At 60.6% G+C, this 20284-nt stretch overlaps 3 protein-coding genes across 7 annotated transcripts in view; 2 read left to right on the forward strand and 1 right to left on the reverse strand.

Annotated features, from left to right (window-relative positions):
• SIN3B (SIN3 transcription regulator family member B) overlaps positions 1-12026 on the forward strand; it is a 43923-nt gene extending 31897 nt beyond the window's left edge. For 2 of the 3 annotated variants that reach the window (XM_027548131.1, XM_027548132.1), the window contains exons 11-19: positions 998-1236; positions 1858-2041; positions 4360-4966; positions 5116-5285; positions 7294-7467; positions 7754-7846; positions 8980-9074; positions 9277-9481; positions 10177-12026. In XM_027548131.1, the coding sequence (XP_027403932.1) occupies positions 998-1236; positions 1858-2041; positions 4360-4966; positions 5116-5285; positions 7294-7467; positions 7754-7846; positions 8980-9074; positions 9277-9481; positions 10177-10407 (1998 nt within the window). In that variant the 3' untranslated portion in view covers positions 10408-12026. The other variant, XM_027548133.1, reaches the window with a different exon arrangement.
• Positions 12027-14867: 2841 nt separating this feature from the next.
• Positions 14868-17310, forward strand: F2RL3 (F2R like thrombin or trypsin receptor 3). Its single transcript, XM_027548134.1, has 2 exons — positions 14868-15565; positions 15853-17310. Exons 1-2 carry the CDS (start codon positions 15460-15462, stop codon positions 16884-16886), a joined length of 1140 nt encoding a protein of 379 aa, XP_027403935.1. The 5' UTR covers positions 14868-15459; the 3' UTR covers positions 16887-17310.
• Positions 17311-18622: 1312 nt separating this feature from the next.
• CPAMD8 (C3 and PZP like, alpha-2-macroglobulin domain containing 8) overlaps positions 18623-20284 on the reverse strand; it is a 99464-nt gene continuing 97802 nt past the window's right edge. For all 3 annotated transcript variants that reach the window (XM_027548138.1, XM_027548136.1, XM_027548135.1), the window contains one exon: positions 18623-19672. In XM_027548138.1, the coding sequence (XP_027403939.1) occupies positions 19651-19672 (22 nt within the window). In that variant the 3' untranslated portion in view covers positions 18623-19650. The remainder of the gene's footprint in view (positions 19673-20284) is intronic.

The raw sequence follows: 20284 nt of genomic DNA on the forward strand, positions 1-20284 counted from the left end.
CCCTCTCTGTGTGCCTCCACCACGGGATGCATCCTGATCCTCCTGAAGCCGTCCATTCTCCTCTGGGGTGGCGGCGAGTCCAGTGCCTTCCAGCAGTGGGCAGCTCCCAAAAGCCTCCCTTCTCTGCCTTGCTGCCCCTCAGGCTGGCTCCGCGATGCTGCTTTTTCTTTCTTTTTTTAAAGTGTGTGTGTATTTCATTAACTACAGTTAGGGTCACTTAATTTTGTAACAGAAATTTTTTACTGAGACCATTGTAGATTCACATGCAGCTTAAAAAATAACAGAGTGCTCCAGGTACCTTTGTCCCAGTGGGAGCAGCTTGTAAATCTCTGAGGCAGTGTCACAGCCGGGGTGTGGACCTTGACCCCGCCCGTGACCTTACTCACGTGTCCCCAGTTGCACTTGTATCCGTGTGTATGTGGGGAGGGCGGGGAGGATCTTGTGCCTAAGTGTTTGTCTTGTGCGTGTGTGTCTAGCTCTGGATTCTCTCCCCTGTGGAGGCCCGTGTGCCCACCACCAGCCAAGACCCCAAACAGGTCCCCCACCAGTCGGATCTGTCACGCTGCTCCTGTATAGCCCCTCCTAGATCTCAGCAGCGGCCATCCTGTGCTCCACCTGGTTCACTCTGCCCTAAATGGAAGGAGTCACGTGGCTGTAGCTCTGGGGACGGCTCCCCCTCCCCCGCACATGATCTGGGGAGTCTCCTGCAGGCTTTGTGTACTGTGCCTCCCTTCCTCAGTGATGAGGGTAACGTGCGTTCGATGCCTGTGAAGAGGGCCAGGCCAGGGCCTGTCCCCCTCCTCAGATGGGTCTACCAGTGGGGAGGTCCAGGTAGCACCAGGGCCCGGACCTATAACCAGCCATGCTTGCCCCAGTCCCCCGGGCCTGCATCCATCACCCCTTCCCAGCCTCTGTCCCAGCATCCCTTCTGCTGGCCCGGGCTCATCCCTGGGGGATGAGCTGACCCACTGACCTCTTTCTGCCTTCCTGTCCATAGTTAGACGTTGTCCTGGAGACCAACCTGGCCACAATCCGGGTGTTGGAGAGCGTCCAGAAGAAGCTGTCCCGCATGGCGCCGGAAGACCAGGAGAAGTTCCGGTTGGACGACTGTCTGGGGGGCACATCGGAAGTGATCCAGCGCCGCGCTATCCACCGCATTTACGGCGACAAAGCCCCAGAGATCATCGAGAGCCTCAAGAAGAACCCTGTCACCGCTGTCCCCGTTGTCCTAAAAAGGTGCCCTCACGCTTCTGACTGCACCACCCAGGGGCTCATTACTGCTGTTTGTCCCAGGTGTAATCTGAGGGGGGCCTTGGGGACTCAGGCTGGCTGGTTGTGTTTTTTGGTCTTCCTTTCTCTCCCTTTTCCATCCCCAAGACAAAAGTACAGCCGTTAGTGATTATTTGTGTCCTCAAAAATTCCACTCTGCACGTGATCATGCCTAAACATGAAGAGTAATTATCTTAAAGCACAAATGGGACTGTCCTGTATCACGGCTTGCCTTTTGTTTAATCACACATTTTGGGGCCCTCCCTGTGCTGTGAACAGTTATTGGTTAAGTGGCTGCCCTGGGCTGGTTGTACGCCCAGTGCTGGGGCCCCAGTCGTGAGCAGCCCGACAGTCCCATCCACCGGGAGCGCAGCAGCCGCACGGAGCGCAGTCAGTGCCGCGGGCCGGGACCGGGGGGCTGCAGGGCAGTGGCGTTTGAGCGTCCGTAAAGCCGGCTGCAGCGAGGCCGCCAGCCGCTCCCACCGCCCTCCATCCAGCACAGAGCCTACCCCCGTGCCTGCAGCAGGCCGTCCGGGCCTGGAACGGGTCCGTGGGTCTGGGGTGGAATGAGCCTGCTTGCCCCCACAGGCTGAAGGCCAAGGAGGAGGAGTGGCGGGAGGCCCAGCAGGGCTTCAACAAGATCTGGCGGGAGCAGTATGAGAAAGCGTACCTCAAGTCCCTGGACCACCAGGCCGTGAACTTCAAGCAGAACGACACCAAGGCGCTTCGCTCCAAGAGCCTGCTCAATGAGATCGAGAGCGTCTATGACGAGGTGAGGCCCCCTCAGCCGGGTCTGGCCCTCCCGGCCTCCGTTGCCCTCTCAGGGCTGCGTGGGGATGGGAGGGGTGTCCCCTTGGCCCCGGGCCGACCCAGGAAGGTGCCCTGCCGTTGTCAGCAGAGGGCTGACTCCTCAGCTCCCCGCGCCTCGACGCACCTTCCTTCAGCTCACTGGGGCTGGCAGCTTTCCTGTGCTGCTGCTCGCCCTGGGCCTCGGAGTGTTACGGTCTTTGGGAGGAAGGTCCCATCTAACCCGTGCTTGCCGGTCTTACTGTGTAGTACTGTTACTGTCCCAGTTTTAGCAGTGAGGAAACTAAGGCACCGGAGCTGGCCCCTTGCCCAGGCTGGCCGCAGCAGGCGAGGGCGCCACCTGCCGCCACCACGCTGCCCTCTTAGTGCCCTGCCAGGCTTTGGTGTGGTCCGGCTCACGGGGCCTGAAGTGAGGCCGGCCAGGCCCTCGGCTTGAGGATCTGGGCTTTGAACAATGCCTGTGGGGAGAGCATTACTAGCGGGAGCCCGAGGCAGGAATCCTGGTGGGGGCGGCTCACTGGGCGTTGGCTGTCAGGGAAGGGGGTGCTGCTGCTCGGTGGCGGAGCCCGGGTCAGGGAGCAGCGCCACTGACCGAGTGCCCCGCTGGCCAGGGCCACTTCCCCCCCTCTCTGCCACACATAGTCCTGAGCAGCAAGCGGTGGGGCTTGTCTTACCTCCAGGCCCTTGAGCGGCCCCGCTAGGAGGCTCACCCTGCCCAGAGCTCGTGTTCCTCCACACGGCTGCAGAGACCACTGAGCGAGCTGGCCCCAGACCACCTTCCCTCCTGCCTCCCTGCCCCGCTCAGTGCCCACCACTCAGCCCCAAGGTCCACTCTGTGATCTGGCCTCTGCGCTTCAGGCTGCAGATGCTTGAGGCCTGAGACCCCCACCCCGACCCCAGAGTCGGGGGTGCAGCCGCTTCTGCCCTGCTGCCACCAGCAGAGTCCTGCAGGGCCTTCCCTGGGGTCTGAGGGAGAAGGGCCGGGGCCTAGTGAGCTTGTGTGTGCGGCGCCTTGCTGCTTAGGGCAGGAGACCCTTCTCCTGTTGCGTGGCTCACGGAGGACAGTCTGGTTACGAGCTCCGACCCTTGCCTGGAAGATTCTGAAGGGCGTTTGTGACATACACAAGGTGGGGACTCAGAAAGTAGTAGGAGGAAGGCCACGCTAAAGAGCCGGGAGCAGGACTGAGCTGCAGTGCCCGCACCCCGCCTCTGCCTGCTGGGACCCACTCAGACGCCACCCGTCCCTCCAGCGAGGAGGGAAGGAGGCCTCTGGACACTGCAGATTCCACAGTGGAGACGGGAGCACATGACTTGCCCTTCCCAGAAAGTGAAGCCCCTGGCCAGGGGGCAGCCTGAGAGGCCCTGCCCCTCTTTCCCTTCGGGCCCTCGTTCCAGGGGAGTCTGGGGAACCCCTCAGGGCCAGTGTTGAGAGCGCCAGGGAGGGCTTGTCCTGGCCTCGGGAGCTCCCCGCTCACAGGGACAGCGCACACGCTCACTTCTTCCTGGAACCTGGTGTGTCTGCCTCTGTTGACTCATGCAGGGGACCAGCGTCACCAGGAGAGAGTACAATGTGGGGCAGCCTATGCAAGGCTGCGGGGTACTGAGGGTGTTCGGGCTCGTTGGGAGGAGAGTTGTTGACTGGGTAAAGGTAGCAGGGGAGGGTGAGCCCAAGGATGAGGTTTTCCAGGGAGAAAGATCCAAGGCGCGTGTGAAGGTCTTGTGCACAGCAGGACAAGCTCAGCACCCCCACAGCATCAGAGGAGTGTGGGGTGGCGTGCCAGGGCCAGGGTCCTCTTCTGAGTCATGTGCAAGGGTGGAGGAAGGGGGCAGCTTGGGCTGATGGAGCTCCTGTGTGGCTCTAGACTCCGTGTGGGGAGTTGTAGAGTGGGCTGGTAGACAGGGACGAGCAGGTGGGTGGCCCGTGCTAGTGCCAGGTAATGGGAACACCGTGGAGGGCTCGTGGCAGGAGACGTGAGGGTGGTGTCAGCCAGGCGGGCAAGGCTGGAGGGGGTGGAACTGGAGCGGGAGCAGTCACAGCCTTGCAGGGTCTGGCTGAGTGTGAATGCATGACGGTGGCAGAGGCCCGTGCTGCACTGGGCCTTCGTCACCCCCAGGCAGCCTGGGGCAGCTGGAACTGCATGCCCAGACAGCGCTGCCCGCATTCCCCCAGTCTCTCGGCACCGTTGGAGGCCTTGGTGGAGGGAGTGTGGCCTCCTTTTGGCCCCAGAGTTGGGGTTCTCCGCGCGGGTCACTCCTGTTCCAGTGGCTGCCCTGTCTCCCCAGCACCAGGAGCAGCACTCGGAGGGCCGCAGTGCCCCCTCCAGTGAGCCGCACCTCATCTTCGTGTACGAGGACAGGCAGATCCTGGAGGACGCGGCCGCCCTCATCAGCTACTACGTGAAGCGGCAGCCAGCCATCCAGAAGGAGGACCAGGGCACCATCCACCAGCTGGTGCACCAGTTCGTGCCCAGCCTCTTCTTCTCCCAGCAGCTGGACCTGGGTGCATCTGAGGACTCTGCCGACGAGGGCCGGGCCAGCCCCCAGGGGCAGGCTGCAGACCCTGGCGGCGACCGGAAGAAGCCGGCGCCTGGGCCGCAGAGCAGCCCCCCAGAGGAGAAGGGGGCCGCGGGCGAGGCGCCGGCCCCGGAGCCGCAGCCACCGCAGCACAAGCCCCTGGACGATGTCTACAGCCTTTTCTTCGCCAACAACAACTGGTACTTCTTCCTGCGCCTCCATCAGACCCTGTGCTCCAGGCTGCTGAAGATCTACCGCCAGGCGCAGAAGCAGCTCCTGGAGTACCGCACGGAGAAGGAGAGGGAGAAGCTGCTGTGCGAGGGCCGCCGTGAGAAGGGCAACGACCCCGCCATGGAGCTGCGGCTGAAGCAGCCGAGTGAGCCCCAGGGCCTGCCCCCTGGGCGCCGGGAGGGGAGACGCCTGCCCTGAGGGAGCCTGGGGCGGGAGCCGCGCGTGTGAACCCCGCGGCCTTCCCCGCGGCAGCTGTGTGAGCCGCACCCGCAGTGACCAGGGTGCCGCCCGCAGGTGAAGTGGAGCTGGAAGAGTACTACCCAGCCTTCCTGGACATGGTGCGGAGCCTGCTGGAGGGCAGCATCGACCCCACGCAGTATGAGGACACGCTGCGTGAGATGTTCACCATCCACGCCTACGTGGGCTTCACCATGGACAAGCTGGTGCAGAGCATCGCCCGGCAGGTGAGCAGGCAGCCGCGCCGGGCCCTTTCCTTCATTCCTGTGCTGCGGTTGGCCCCGTGGTTGGCAGCTTTTCTTCACTTTCAGTTAAGGTAGAGTTCATGTAATGTAAAATTCACCATTCTTAAGTGAATCTTTCAGTGGAACTTAGTACATTTATAGTGTGCAATTGTTACCTGCCTAGTTCTAGAACATTCCCGTAGTCCCCCAAGGAAACCCCGTCCCCACTGGCAGTCACTCCCCACCCTTCCTCTCCCAGCCCTTTTCTCTCTGCGGATGTGCCTGTTTGGACATTTCACGTAGACGGACTCGGGCAACAGGGTGGCCTCTGGCGTCTAGCTGCTCGCTCTTGGCATTGTGTTTTCAAGATTCATCCGCGTTGTAGCACGTGGCGGTCCTTTTTTTGAATACATGTTAATTTGGCTACGTTGGGTCGTAGTTGTGGCACACAGGATCTTCACCGAGTCTCCGGGACTCCCTAGTTGTGTTGCGTGGGCTCAGTTGCTTTGAGGCACGTGTGATCTTAGTTCCCCGACAAGGGATCAAACCCACGTCCCCTGCATTGCAAGGCAGATTGTTAACCACTGGACCAGGGAAGTCCCAGTGCGTTCTTCGTTTTTATGCCCAAATGGCATTTCATAATGTGGATGGAGTGCATTCTGCGCTCCCATTCATCCATCAGTGGACACTAGGGTTGCGTCTACCTTTCGGCGGTGGTGACCAGTGCTGCCGTGCACACGCGTGTGTGCGAGGAGATGTTGGCGCTCCTGTTGACAGACCTTTCGTGAGGGGAGTTTAGCAACCTGTAAAGAGCCTTAGCTCTCTTCTGAGGGGACTGGCGGTGATGTGCCTCAGCATCGCCCACAGCTGAACGACAGCAAGAGGAAATTGGTCACATAATATAAACAGCAAAGCCCCGGGCTAGTCCAGTGTGGTCCTGGACCGTTTTGGGGAGCACTCTTGTTTTTTGCCGTGACTTTGGTTTCCTGGTTGTCAAGTGAGGCTGTTCACTGTAAAGTGGGAAAGAAGTGGAGGAAAGAATCGCGTCATTCCTCTGCCACTCAGATGCAGTCACTAGAAACGTTTTTAACTCATTATTGACTGGGGGATTTTTGCAGGAACTAACACCTGTGGCTGGCAATTTGCTATGTAAGTGATCCTGAAACTTTTCCAGTCAGTAACATTTGAGTAGCGAAGGATGTGTTAATACGTCTCTGGCCTGTCTGGGCTGCAGCTCAGTGCAGAGAGACGACTCAGCTCCGTCTGACCCTGCAGCTCAGCTGTTGCCAGGATTTGTCTCTTCATAAACTTAAAGGTGAAGTTTGTTTATAGGTCCGTTAAGTATGTTTATAGGTACTGAAGGGATTATGTTTGTAACTGAACATTGTTGCTGTAGTTCAGTCGCTAAGTCATGCCTGACTCTTGTGACCCCATGGACTGTAGCCCACCAGGCTCCTCTGTCCATGGGATTTCCCAGACAAGAGTACTGGAGTGGATTGCCATCTCCTTCTCCAGGTGATCTTCCCAACCCAGGGATCAAACCTGCGTCTCCTGTGTTGGCAGGCGGCTTCTTTAGCCCTGAGCCACCAGGGAAGCCGTGTAACTGAATGTTGGGGAGGGAGAATCATCTGCCGTCACGGTGGTTTTCAGTGATCCCCACACCCATTTGGGCACGCTGTTTCTGTACGTTTCTCACGCCCAGGCAGAGTTTACTGGTCTGCTGTGATCTGGTCTGCTTTGGTTAGCTCTGCTTTTCTCCAGCCTGGCTTGCCCTGGTCTAGTCTGGTTTGCTTTGACTTCGTTTGCTCTAGTCTGGTCTGGTTTGTGTAGCCTGGGCTCATTTGGTCTGGTCCGCACCTGGCACGGAGGTCGCCCTGCACAGCCTGTTGGACACTGACCTTCACCCCCTACCTCGTGGACTTTGCCACGACCCCTCTGAGCAAGGCGGGGGCTGTGCCTCCCCGCTCCTGGGGGGCTCACGCCCGGCACCAGCCAGCTCTTCCGCCCGCAGCTGCACCACCTTGTGAGCGACGACGTCTGTCTAAAGGTGGTGGAGCTCTACCTGAACGAGAAGAAGCGGGGCGCCGCGGGCGGGAACCTGTCCTCCCGCTGTGTCCGTGCCGCCCGGGAGACCAGCTACCAGTGGAAGGCCGAACGGTGCATGGCCGACGAGAACTGCTTCAAGGTGAGCAGCCAGCCCGGCTCAGCCCCACACGAGGCCGGCCGGCGGGAGAGCGTGCCCCCCACAGGAGCCCAGCGCCCTGTGCGGCTTTCGCAGGACCTCTGGGTGTGGCCCCAGCCCCGGAGGCCCCACAGGGCTGGTGAGGTGGGCACCCAGCAGTGGTCCCTCAGGGAAGGCTGAGGCTTGGAGGCTGGGGAAGCGAGGGGCATTGATGACCTTTCGACCTCATCCTGTGCCAGCCTGGGCTGTTCTCGCAGCTTCAGGCTGTTTGTCCCCCGCCCTCCCCCAGGTGATGTTCCTCCAGCGCAAAGGGCAAGTGATCATGACCATTGAGCTCCTGGACACCGAGGAAGCCCAGACGGAGGACCCTGTGGAGGTCCAGGTGAGGACTGCGGCCCTGCACTCTGAGCCCTGCGCACACCTTGGGAGCTAAGGGCAGCCACAGGCAGCATCCATCTTGTGGCTCCCACCCCAGGAGCCTGTGCACACGCGGGCCACGCACAGGCCACAGAACGTCCACAGGGTGCCTCTGTGCTGACGGAACACTGGCCACGGAGCCCCAAGAGGAGGCGGGCTCTCTAGGTGTTCCCTCAGAGCCCAGGGCTATGTCCCAGGCAGGAGGGTCACGTGGGAGCCCATCTGGCCTCTACCAAAACCCTGGCTCCTCCCGCCTCCTGCCGGTGCCCGGCCATCGCCACGGTACCCGCGGCCAGCCCAGTCACTCAGACCCTGTGGTGTGTGACTGCTGCACACCTGGTGCCTGAAGCTCAGAGCTCTGGGTGTCCCGCGTCACCAGGAGAAAGCGCTCCTGGCCCACACTGACACGCACCTTCCCCTTGCTGTCCTTGAGCCGGGAAACAGGGCCTGGAAGCCTCCAGCTGCCTTCACAGAGCTGGGGACGCCGCCCACCACAGCCACCAGAGCGCCCCTCCGCGTCCTTCACGGGACACACTTTCCATAACAAGCGAGGGTGGGGGCCTGCACACTCTTTCCCTTTTGGACAGTTCCAGCAAATGTGCATTTGTTAAGTTTGAGTCTGGAACAGCCTCCTGCTTTAACAGGGTGGTGAGCCATTGAAGCGTCCCTTGGATGCTGCAGGCTGTGCCCGTCCTGGACCTAGTGGCCCCTGTGAGCCCTGCCGTCTGCTCACCCCCAACTCCTACCTGTCTCTCCCTCTTCCATCCTGCTGCTTGTGTCCCGCTCTCCCTTCCCGTCCACCCATCCCCCGGACCCCGCTCTCTCCATGTCAGGGGCCTCCCGTTCCCCGTGTGAACTTACCACATGGCAGATACAGTGAAGCAGTTGTACAGCAGGGATTTATTCACTTAAGCGTGAAGCTCCATAAACCATCTGAACCTCGGCCTGGGTATACCTGCCCCACCGCAGCTGAGCCCTGGGCACTGCCATCTTCTGGTCTCCAGCACACATCCGGGTCCGCCTGGAGCTTTGGGAGGGATGCAGATGAAGGGCCCCGGAGCCACTGACGCCATGGGCCGTCTCCCTCTGTCCCTCCAGCACCTGGCTCGGTACGTGGAGCAGTACGTGGGAGCGGAGGGCGCCTCCAGCTCGCCCACCGAGGGCTTCCTCCTGAAGCCCGTGTTCCTGCAGAGGTGAGAGGGCCCGGGCCCCGGGGGCCTCTCCCACGGTCACCAGCGCCCAGCGGCCTGGGTTTGAGTTCACGGGAGCCAAGGGGTCAGGTGGGGGTTTCTGTTGCCTCGGTTTACATTTCTCCAGCCCTGGAGGTCAGGCGTCCTCCCGCTGTCTCTGGATTGTGGGGACCTCCTAGCCTGCGGGTCCTCCTCTTGCCTCCAGGAACCTCAAGAAGTTCCGCCGCTGGCAGTGTGAGCAGGTGCGTGCGCTCCGCGGCGAGGCCAAGAGCTCCTGGAGGCGGCTGGTCGGGGTGGAAAGCGCCTGCAACGTGGACTGCCGCTTCAAGCTCAGCACCCACAAGATGCTGTTCATCGTGAACTCCGAGGACTACATGTACCGCCGAGGGACGCTGTGCCGGGCCAAGCAGGTGTCCTTCTCTGCCCGAGCCCCGGGAACCTGGGGCCTGCCCACAGCTGTTTGGGGGTATCTGGGCCCCTGAGATCCAGCCCATGGCCCTTTGGGGTGCCTAGGCCCCCAAGTTGCACTCCATGGCACTCTGGGGTGCCTGGGCCCCTGAGATCTAAGCCATGGCTTTCTAGGGTGTGTGGGCCCTTGAGGTCTGAGCCATGGCCCTCTGGGGTGTGTGGGCCCCTGAGGTCTGAGCCATGGCCCTCTGGGGTGTGTGGGCCCCTGAGGTCTGAGCCATGGCCCTCTGGGGTGTGTGGGCCCCTGAGGTCTGACCACGGCCCTCTGGGGTGTGTGGGCCCCTGAGGTCTGAGCCATGGCCCTCTGGGGTGTGTGGGCCCCTGAGGTCTGACCACGGCCCTCTGGGGTGTGTGGGCCCCTGAGGTCTGAGCCATGGCCCTCTGGGGTGTGTGGGCCCCTGAGGTCTGACCACGGCCCTCTGGGGTGTGTGGGCCCCTGAGGTCTGAGCCATGGCCCTCTGGGGTGTGTGGGCCCCTGAGGTCTGACCACGGCCCTCTGGGGTGTGTGGGCCCCTGAGGTCTGACCACGGCCCTCTGGGGTGTGTGGGCCCCTGAGGTCTGACCACGGCCCTCTGGGGTGTGTGCTTGGCTCTGGGGCGCCTGGGCCGTCCTCATCGCTGCTCCCCCACCCCGGCAGGTGCAGCCCCTGGTCCTTCTGCGCCACCACCAGCACTTTGCGGAGTGGCACAGCCGCTGGCTGGAGGACAACGTGACAGTGGAGGCAGCCAGTCTGGTGCAGGACTGGCTGATGGGGGAGGACGACGAGGACATGGTGCCCTGCAAGACGCTCTGCGAGACGGTGCGCGTGCACGGGCTGCCCGTGAACCGCTACCGCGTGCAGTACAGCCGCCGCCCGGCCTCGCCCTGACGCCCCCGCGCGGGCACTCGGCAGCGCACCGCAGAGTGCGCGCTTCCTGGGCCTGCACGCCCCTTGGGCGTTCTCATGAACAACGTGAGGGGCGCAGAGCGTCCCCCAGCCTTGCTGCTATGGGCTGAGCTCCGGAGAAGGGCGGGTGGCGGCAGCTCTTGGCCCCACGCTGTCATCCCTCTTGGCTTCCCCACTTCCTTTGGGCCCGTCCTGTGCCAAACCTGCCCTCCCTCGCACTTGAACTCCAGGGGTTTGGTCCCCGCTGGCGCGGGGAGGATCAGTGCACTGGCCAAGGCACAAGTGAGCACGTTCACACGCCTGCGGGGCCACTCCTGTCATGCGTGCCAAACCCCCAGGCCTGGGGCCGCAGTCCTTTTCTGCACGTGGTGAAAGTCGGCAAAGAGCCGCGCCAGGCCTCACGTTCGGGAGGGAGCAGCCTTTGAGAACCCCTGGGCACCTGAGGAGTCAGGCCTGGGTGGACTTGCTTGAAAAGCGTGTCCTTCCCGAGGGGTTGTGAGAGCTTCTAGAAACATTCCCCAAGCTGGACACCTGCACTGACGGCTTTGAAAATGAGATGAGCCCTCTCAGCTCTTGGGGTCCCCTTGGATGCCCAGATGTGGAGTTGGGTGGGCGGTGCCAGGACTGCCCGGAAGACCCTCCTCTGGGAAAGAGGCTCAAACCCTGTATTGATCCAACAGCTGCGCTCTGTGCCCTATGGGGAGGGGCCCCCCTGGCGCGTCCGCTGAGCTCGAGTGCCCCCTCCCTGGGAGGGCCTGGGGTGCACTTGTGTACCGAAGATGGACATTCTAGAAGTATATATATGCACACACCTATTTATTCCTCTATGCTCATAGTGGTTGTAACTTCTACAGCGGCCAAGTGCCACAGCTTCTCTGGGGGTAACTGCCTTCCTTGTTGAATTCCGCCCACCCACCCCAGCGCCTCCATTCCTGCAGCCGCCACCCTGGAGTGGGCACAGGTGTGGGGGGCGGAGGGCTTTCTGTGCCAAGAATGCCAAGTAGTTCGGGCCAGGGACCAGCCCTTTGAACCATGAGACAGCTCTGGCCAGGCCCCTGGCATCATCAGACACGGGTGGGCTCCCCCGACACACGAGCCCGGTAGCACCCCTGTGCAGCCGCCGCCTCCAGCCGCAGCACTCGCCTTCCTGCAGCTGAGCTGTGCCAGACCCAAGGTTCTGGAAATTCTAGAAGTTACCTGTGGAACTCTAGGTTTGCGAGGCCTTAGACTCCAGCCCCGGGCAATTTCCAGGCCAACCCGTCCTGCCCGGGTGTCTCCTCGCCCGTGTTTTCTCAAGTGTAATTCACGCACTTTGTACGCATCCTTGTTTTATAAGAAGGACATCCACCAGAATTCCTGACCCAGACCCTCCCAGCAGCCGTCCTCCTCAGGAGCCCGCAGCCCCCCACCTGTAGCTGCACCCAGGCCTGGGGTGCAGGCCAGACCCCACCAAGCCCCTGCCCTGCATGCTTCTAGGGAGCATCTCTTCCGTTTTTGAAGAAATTTATGTTCTGGGGCTTGTACTTCCTTTGCAGCTGTTTTGAATGTAGTTTTCCTTTTCTATTTATTTGCACATTAAAGTTAAAAACTAAATACCTAAAGCTGTGAGGTTCAGTCAGTCATTTCCTGTGAGCACATCTTGGGGTGACCTCTTGCTGCCAGGGGAGCTGATCTGACCACAGGGCGTGCGCCTGGGTTTGTTCCCTTAGGGTGTAGCCCTGTCTGCGGAGTATTTTCTAGAATATTCATTCCCACCTCAGTTTTCACATGGTAGGAGTGAGACGTCTCCTCTGAGTGTGGTACATGCGGAACATAATTTGAAGACTGCAGTGTTTGCTGTGAACCTTCTGCACCCACCCACCCACCCACTTGGGACACCAGGTCCAGAAGCCCCAGGTGGGAGGGGCTGCAGGTCTCCCCCTGCTCCGGCCCTTCAAAGCCACCCTCCCTGCTTCTACAGCTCCCCCCCGGCCCACCCTTCCTCTCACTCACCTGTCCCCGAAACATCCCCACGACCCCCTTCTGCTGAGGGGAGGTGAGGCTGAAGGACAAGGAATTGAGGACTAGCTGCTGGCTGAGGTCTGTTTGCCACTCTTCTCACTGTTGTAGTAAAGTACCTGTGCCACAATGTATCACGTGACCATTTTAAGTGTACAGTTCAGTGGTAAAAAGTCCACACACACTGGGAATTCCCTGGATCCCAGTGGTTAGGACTCCACCCTCTCACTGAGGTGCACGTGCAGTTTTGATCTCTGGTTGGGGAACTAAGATCCTGCAAGCCCTGTGGCTTGGCAAGGAATGAAGGAACCGAGGGAGGGAGGGAAGAAAGCACATCCATGTGGCTGTAGAACCGTGCCCACCGACCATCTCCAGAATTTCCTCATCTTCCCACACTGAAATCCTGTCCTCAGTTACACACTCACTCCCCATCCACCCTCTCCCAGCCCTGGTACCCAACTAGTCTAGTCTTCTGTGTCTCTGAATGTGGCCACTAAGGACTTGATATAAGTGGAATCATATACTTTGGCCAGGCTTCCCAGGTGGCACTATTGGTAAAGAACCTGCCTGCCAATGCCGGAGACCTAAGAGATGCAGGTTTGATCCCTGGGTCGGGAAGATCCCCTGGAGAAGGGCTTGGTAACCCACTCTAGGATTCTTGCTTGGGAAGTCCCACGGACAGAAAGGAGCCTGGTGGGCTACAGGCCACGGGGTCACAAAGAATCAGACACGACTGAAGCGACTTAGCACACACGCATGCATACTTTGACCACCTGATGCAAAGAGCTGATTCATTGGAAAAGACCCTGATGCTGGGAAAGATTGAGGGTGGGAGGAAAAGGGGGCGACAGAGGATGAGATGGTTGGATGATGTCATCAACTCTACATGAGTTTGGGCAAACTCCGGGACATAATGAAGGACAGGGATGCCTGGCGATCTGCAGTCCGTGGGATCAGAGTCAAACATGACTGAGTGACTGAACATCAGCAATATGCAACATTTGTCCTTTCGTGACTGGCTTACTTCACTCAGCACAGTGTCTTTGAATGAAGCCCATCCATGTTGTAGCCTGTGTCAGAATTTCCTTCCTTTTACAGCCACTACTATGCCTTTTTTTAAGCATAAAATTTTAAGCATAAAAATTAAGTTTTTATGGGAAGTGATGCACAGTGCACAAAGTTCCAATAGTACAAAAAAGCACACAGAGAAAAGCAGGCCCCCAGGTCTCTCTGAAGGCAGCCGGCCCCCAGCATCCCCCAGGGGGTGCCTCCATGTGGCTTGTCGTTTTTCTGGGACAGCCGCCCTGAACCATCACATACTGTGTTTGGGGGCCCTCTCCTGTGGGACAGGACTGTTTCCATGGTGACTAGTGGGGGAGGGGGAGTTATTTATGGGCACCTCCTACACCCGCCCCCACTGCTGGAAATTTCCCGGCACAGGCGTCTTCCTGTGCGTGTGTATCTGCCATAAATTTCTAGACACAGAACTCCTGAGTCAAGCCACCCTCCTCAGGGCGGGGAAGAGCTGCCCCCGCCGCCCCCAGCTTCCCCTGAGCAGGCTTCCTGCTCTCTCCTGGAGGGGCGGCAGGGGGTCCCCGTCCCCACTTTCCTGTGCGGTGCGAGTGTCCCCATCATCACTGGTCACGTGTGCTGTGAGACGCAGGCATGGGGCTGAATGTGTTACTGGTGTTGGAGGAAACTGCTCAGAAATGAGGGAGAGGCTCCTGGCTGTGACCCCTGCTCCCGCTGAAGCTCCCCAAGCCTCAGTATCTGCCCCCCCAACCCTGGGGCTGGGGGCAAGGACCTCGGCATCTCAGCCTCCAGCTGAACTGACTCTATCATGGACTGCTTGGTCATTTCCTGGCTGGTCCCCGTGTCCCCAGCTGTGTGGCTAGATTAGGGCTTGCCATACCAGGACACCGTCTCATCCAATCCCCTCTCCAACCCCGAGTTCTTCTTTCCTCCCCACGGTTCCCACAGGATGCCCCTGCTCCCCGACCTTGCCCCACCACTGTGGCCCAGCCCTGACCACACAGAAACCAAGAACCCCTAGGGCGGGCCCGCCCCAGGGTAGGATGGGATAGCTCCTTCTGAGGTCTGGAGGGGGATCTCATTCAGGAGAGAGGAGCACCTTCCCCTCTGGGTGGGACATGGAGAGGTCTCTGGGGTGAAGGCCTGAAGGAAAGGGAGCTCGGGGTGCTCTCTGGCCTAGCTGGCTGCCTCCCTCCAGCTCAGGCACGGCCGTAGCCCCTGGTCACACCTGGGACCCCAGGTGGAGGGTGGGCCCAGGACAGGAAAAGAAGGGGCTTTGAGAAGAGGAAGCAGTTCCCTCCCAGAGATAGCCGCCGCTGGGCTCCCCTAAGACCCCCAGGACAGTACGTGGTCAGCACTGGGGGCTCTGGCTGAAGACCAAAACCTCCTCAATCCTCAGCAGACCCCAGGCTCACCAGGCTTTCTGCTCTCTCCATCTTCCTCTGCATCTACCTGAGGGCTTGTGTTGCGTTAAGCAGCATGACGTCCGGCAGCCCCCACAGAGGGCCAGGGGCATTTACGGGGGGTCCACTCCCCTCTTCTGACCTCTGACCTGGTGTCCTGCCTGCCAGAGCCGGGGGTGTGGATTTGGGAGGAGAGGGCTTCAGGAGGGGCCAAGAGCTCTTGATTGGGGGGTAGGGATGTCGTGCAGAGGGCTGGTTCCAAGAAAGGGAGGGACGTGGTTCCAGAGGGCTGGAACCGAGATGTGACTGGCCAGCAAGAAGTGGCCACTTGGCCCCCGGGGGCTTCCTGGGCTGGGCCGGGGCTGGAGGTTCCATCTCACTGGCTGAGCACCTAGAGCCGGAGTGACCCCAGCTGCCCGATCTCCTTAGGCCAGGCCTGGGGCCGCCCACCCACTCGTGAGGACAGGGGCTGGCTTATCTCACACGGCCCTGTTAACTCCTCCACGGGCACTCAGGAAGTTGGGGGTGGGGGTCCAGCCAGGCAGGAAGACCGAGGTCAGCCGGCCACAGCCCAGAGCAGCGAGCACCCAGCTCCACCAACATGTGGGTACTCTTGCTGCTGTGGCCTCTGGCCCTGGGGTTCAGCCTGGGTGACACCCTGACCCCCATCGGCTTTGAGGACACGGGGAGCACAGCAGAAGGCGATGGTGAGTGACCTCGGGCCCTGCCTTGGGACTGAGAGGGAGGTCGCCCAGAGCCAGCAAAGACAGCGAACTGGGGGTGGGGGGGGGGGTCTTCCAGCCCAGCCTGGAGTCCACAGGGGCTGGGGTTGTCTGTGTCCAGCTCTGTCCCGGGGGCTCCTGAGAACTGGGGCCCACTCCAGTTTCTCAGGAGGTAGCACCATCCAGTCGGGAAACCAGATGAGGGATCGGTGGGTGGGGGTTAGGGGTGGTGATGCTTCTATCCCCTTCCCTCTGGATCGCTCTCCCCACAGACATCACACAGAGGCCCCACCCCCGCAGCTTCCCCGGCCAGCCCTGTGCCAATGACAGCAACACCCTGGAGCTCCCTCCCAACTCTCGGGCCCTGCTGCTGGGCTGGGTGCCCACGAGGCTGGTGCCTGCGCTCTATGGGCTGGCCCTGGCAGTGGGGCTGCCCGCCAACGGCCTGGCGCTGTGGGTGCTGGCCACGCAGGTGCCCCGACTGCCCTCCACCATGCTGCTGATGAACCTGGCGGCCGCTGACCTGCTGCTGGCGCTGGCGCTGCCGCCACGGATTGCCTACCACCTGCGGGGCCAGCGCTGGCCCTTCGGCGAGGCCGCCTGCCGCCTGGACACGGCCGCACTCTACGGCCACCTGTACGGCTCCCTGTTGCTGCTGGCCGCTGTCAGCCTGGACCGCTACCTAGCTGTGGTGCACCCGCTGCGGGCCCGCACCCTGCGAGGCCAGCGCCTGGCCAGCGGGCTCTGCGTCACAGCCTGGCTGGCGGCGGCTGCCCTGGCGATGCCCCTGGCGCTGCAGCAGCAGACCTTCCGGCTGTCACGCTCTGACCACGTGCTATGTCACGACGTGCTGCCCACCGGTGCCCAGGCCTCCTACTGGCGGCCCGCCTTCATCTGCCTGGCGGGGTTCGGCTGCTTCCTGCCGCTGCTGGCCATGGTGCTGAGCTACGGGGCCACTCTACGCACGCTGGCGGCTGGGGGCCGGCGGTACGGCCACGCGCTGCGGCTGACCGCGCTGGTGCTGGTCTCCGCCGTGGCCCTCTTCGCGCCCAGCAACGTGCTGCTGCTGTTGCACTTCTCAAACCCTGGCCCTGACGCCTGGGGGGACCTGTACGCCGCCTACGTGCCCAGCCTGGCGCTCAGCACCCTCAACAGCTGTGTGGACCCCTTCATCTATTACTTCGTGTCTGCCGAGTTCAGGAGCAAGGTGCAGGAGGGGTTGCTCCGCCGGGGACCTGGCACGGCCACGGCCTCCAGGGAGGGCGGCAGCCGGGCGACGGGGACCCGGTCCTCCTCACTCATGTGACAGGCCCTTCACAGGCTGGATGAACAGGAAGGGAGTCATTCTGGGTTGAATAGGGTCCCCTCCAGATTCACATCCACTGGGAACCTCCCAAGTTGAGCTTATTTGGAAACAGGGTCTTTGCAGGTATGATTAGCTAGAATGAGGTCACACTGGAGTACAGGGTGGGCCCTAAATCCAATGTGACTGGTGTCCTTACAAGAAAAGGATGCAGAGACATACAGAGAAAGCCACTTGACAGTGGGGGCAGAGGTGGGGTGACGTGGCCGCAAGCCACAGACTGCTGGCAGCGACTAGAAGCAGCCAGGGGAGCAGCCTGGGGCAGTCTCCCTAGGAGCCCCCAGAGGGAGCAACGCTGCCTACACCTTAATCTTGGACTTCTAGCCTCCAGAACTGCCAGAGAATAAACTTCTGATGTTTGAAGCCACCTGGTTTGTGGTACTCAGTTATGGAAGCCCCAGGAAAAGATGGGGATTCAATGTAGTTTTCTGGGTCTGATCAGCTCCCTTGTGACTGAGTCCAAGGTAGGGATGCTGCCTTAAGACCTGCTGTAGGATCCCACCCAAGAGGAGGCTTGGGCCCCTGACACCCCCGGGGGCCAAAGCAGCTGGGAGCCCTGTTGGCTGTCCTTCTCATCCCCAGAAGCCAGGCTCCAGCTTTGGGATGGGCTTTATGGCTCTGAGGCTCCCACCTCAGTCCCCCAAAGCCTGGTGCAACCCATCTTGGGAGCTATGGAGTTCAGCCTCCTGCTGTGACCCTGGTTACCAGACATCACCTCCTGCTCCTCACCTGTGGTCTGATTCCTCTCTGTCAGCTCCCCAGTGGAGCGGGTGGGTGGGCAATAGGAGTAAGATTTAGGGTGTGCACCCAGGCTCAGGGGGCTGCAGCTCTGCAAACACCACCCCCAGCCACTTGAAGGCTGCTTTGAATCGAGTTGGGGGACACCACATGTGGAGGGGCGACCGCAGCCCCAGACACGCACACACACACATACATAACCTGCTGCTTCCCACCCAGGCGGGCAGCGCGGGGCAGGGTGTCGGGAGCCACTGAGGCATCAGCTGTGGGGGTAAGCAAGCCATCCCCAGAAGCAGAGGGAATGGGCACCATTTCTGGGCTCCCCATTGAGTTCCTGTCTCAGGTCTGGGGAAGAGTGACCAGCCCCAGGACACACACACACACATGCTCACCCACGTAAGAGGGAGCCTGCGGCCGTGTGAGTAATGTCAATGAAGCATATTGTGTCACTAACCTGGTGTGAGGAGGTACTGGAGCATCCCAAGATGTTACCATTGGGGAAGTTGGGTGAAAGGATACGTGAGACCTCCCTCTGTTGTTATGTTGCTGTTGTTTAGTCGCTCAGTCGTATCCCACTCTTTGCCACCCCATGGACTGTAGCCCGCCAGGCTTCTCTGTCCATGGGATTTCCCAGACAAGAATCCTGGAGAGGGTTGTCATGTCCTTCTCCAGGGGATCTTCCTGACCCAAGGATGGAACCCACGTCTCCTGTATTGACAGCCGGGTTCTAAGCCCCCATATTGGAATGATTCTTTACAAATGCACTGAATTTATGATGATCTTGGGGTTCAGGTGTTCCAAAGCCTCCTCCCCATCCTCCTTGGAAAGGCTGGGCTGTGGATGAAGGGATGGAAGCAAAGGGCCAGATGAGAGCCGGCTTCAGCCCCTGGAGCTGCCCCTCAGCCTCCCCAGCCCACAGGAGGTTCAAGCCTGCCAGGGACTTGAAGGAAATGAGCTTTTATTACACCAGCAGCCTCCATGGCAAGTGGGCAACAGGGCCTTGGCCAAGGGAACTGTAACCCTGTAGGCTGGTGGGGGTCAGGGATCAGCACACTGCATGTCGGGGACCCCCAGGCTGGGCCGCCCCCTCAGGGTCTCCGTACTGTCCCGAGATGAGCTGTGTGGGCTGAAATAAATACCACCGCGGAGGGAGAAGACAGGCCAACACAGGGGAGGAGCAGCTCGGAGGCAGGTCTGCGCGCATGGCTTCGGTTGGTCCAGAGCTGGGACACCCTCCGAGGTTGCTAGTGGGAGTGACAATCCTCCAGCTGGGGTCCCGGGAGAGCAGGGGTTCAAGGGGCGGTGAGGTCCAGAAGCAGGAAGATGAAAGTGCATCTTCTTAGAGCCCAGAACTTCCCCACAGAGCCTGGTGCCATCCAGACCTAACATTCAGGGGGCCCCTGAGGCAAGATGGGGCTGCAGGGGCTGGGACAGATCTGGGGCAACTTGGGGTTCGGGTCCTGGGGCTCAGCAGCTTGGGTGGCCCAAAGGGAGGCTGGGACTTCTGCATTTTGGAGAAGAGGGGCCTGTTTTGTTTCCAAGTTGCTGACGCTGTGTCCGAGACTTGGCCAGAGTTGTGTCCCCTCAGAAACAGGCCTTTGGCCACGAGTCCTTCCCAGAGATGTCCCTTCTCTGGGGAGCAGCGTGTCAGGCTGTGAGAGCTCCTCCAGCTACCCAGCCTGTGGGCTACGGGGTGGGGCGCCTGGAACTCCAGCTGCAGCTGGGGAGGAGGGGGAAGGGGCCTCCAGCCACCCCACTGACTGTCCTCCCTGTTGAGGTGGGGGCTGGGCCCCCGGGAGGCCCACCATCCATCAGGGTAGGTCTCTGCCAGTCCACGTATCGGGTTCGACTGGAAGCAGGGGTCACCTGGGGTGGGGTCTACCAGCCCCTAAACAGTCAAGTCTCCTGTCGCCAGCCCTCTTTCGGCAGGTAGAAATCACGGCCTGATCACGTCTTCCAGCTTGGAGTTTTAGGAGGAGAAGCCACTCTGACTGATAGGAGAGAAGGGAAGATGCCTGTGGGCTGCAGGCCTTGGGGGAGGGGCTGCGGACCCCTCCCTTGCACTGGCCGCCAAGGGGCACTCAGGATGGCTGCTTCCACCCACTGAGACAGGAGCACCCCCCTGGAACAGAGGTGGGGGTACATGGTCCAGCCAGACCCCTCACAGTGGCGGGATGGGGTGCTCACTTTTGGTAAGAATGAGCATAGCTTTCGTGGGACCACCGTTCAAATCGAGAACGTATCCGTGGAACTCGATCAGCTATGAGAAGCCAGGAACTACTGATCTGACACCAGCCATGGATGCGCTGTCAGTGGTTCACTTTTCTCACTCACTCTACTGAGTGAGAAAAAGCCAATCTCGAAAGGCTACATACCCCGTGATTCTGTTTACAAAGCAGCCCTGAAGTGACAAAATTATAGGGTGGGAAGACAGATGAATGGCTACGGGGAAAGCAAGGTGGACATGGCTATAAAACAGCAGCTAGAGGGATCCTTGAGGTGATGGGCTGTCCAGGAGCTTGACTGCAGTCATGATTACAGAAAGCTACCAGTGCTGAAAGGGGCTTCCCTCATGGCTCAGCTGGTCAAGAATCTGCCTGCAA

Source organism: Bos indicus x Bos taurus, chromosome 7, assembly GCF_003369695.1.
Source record: "Bos indicus x Bos taurus breed Angus x Brahman F1 hybrid chromosome 7, Bos_hybrid_MaternalHap_v2.0, whole genome shotgun sequence".
NCBI lineage: Eukaryota > Metazoa > Chordata > Mammalia > Artiodactyla > Bovidae > Bos > Bos indicus x Bos taurus.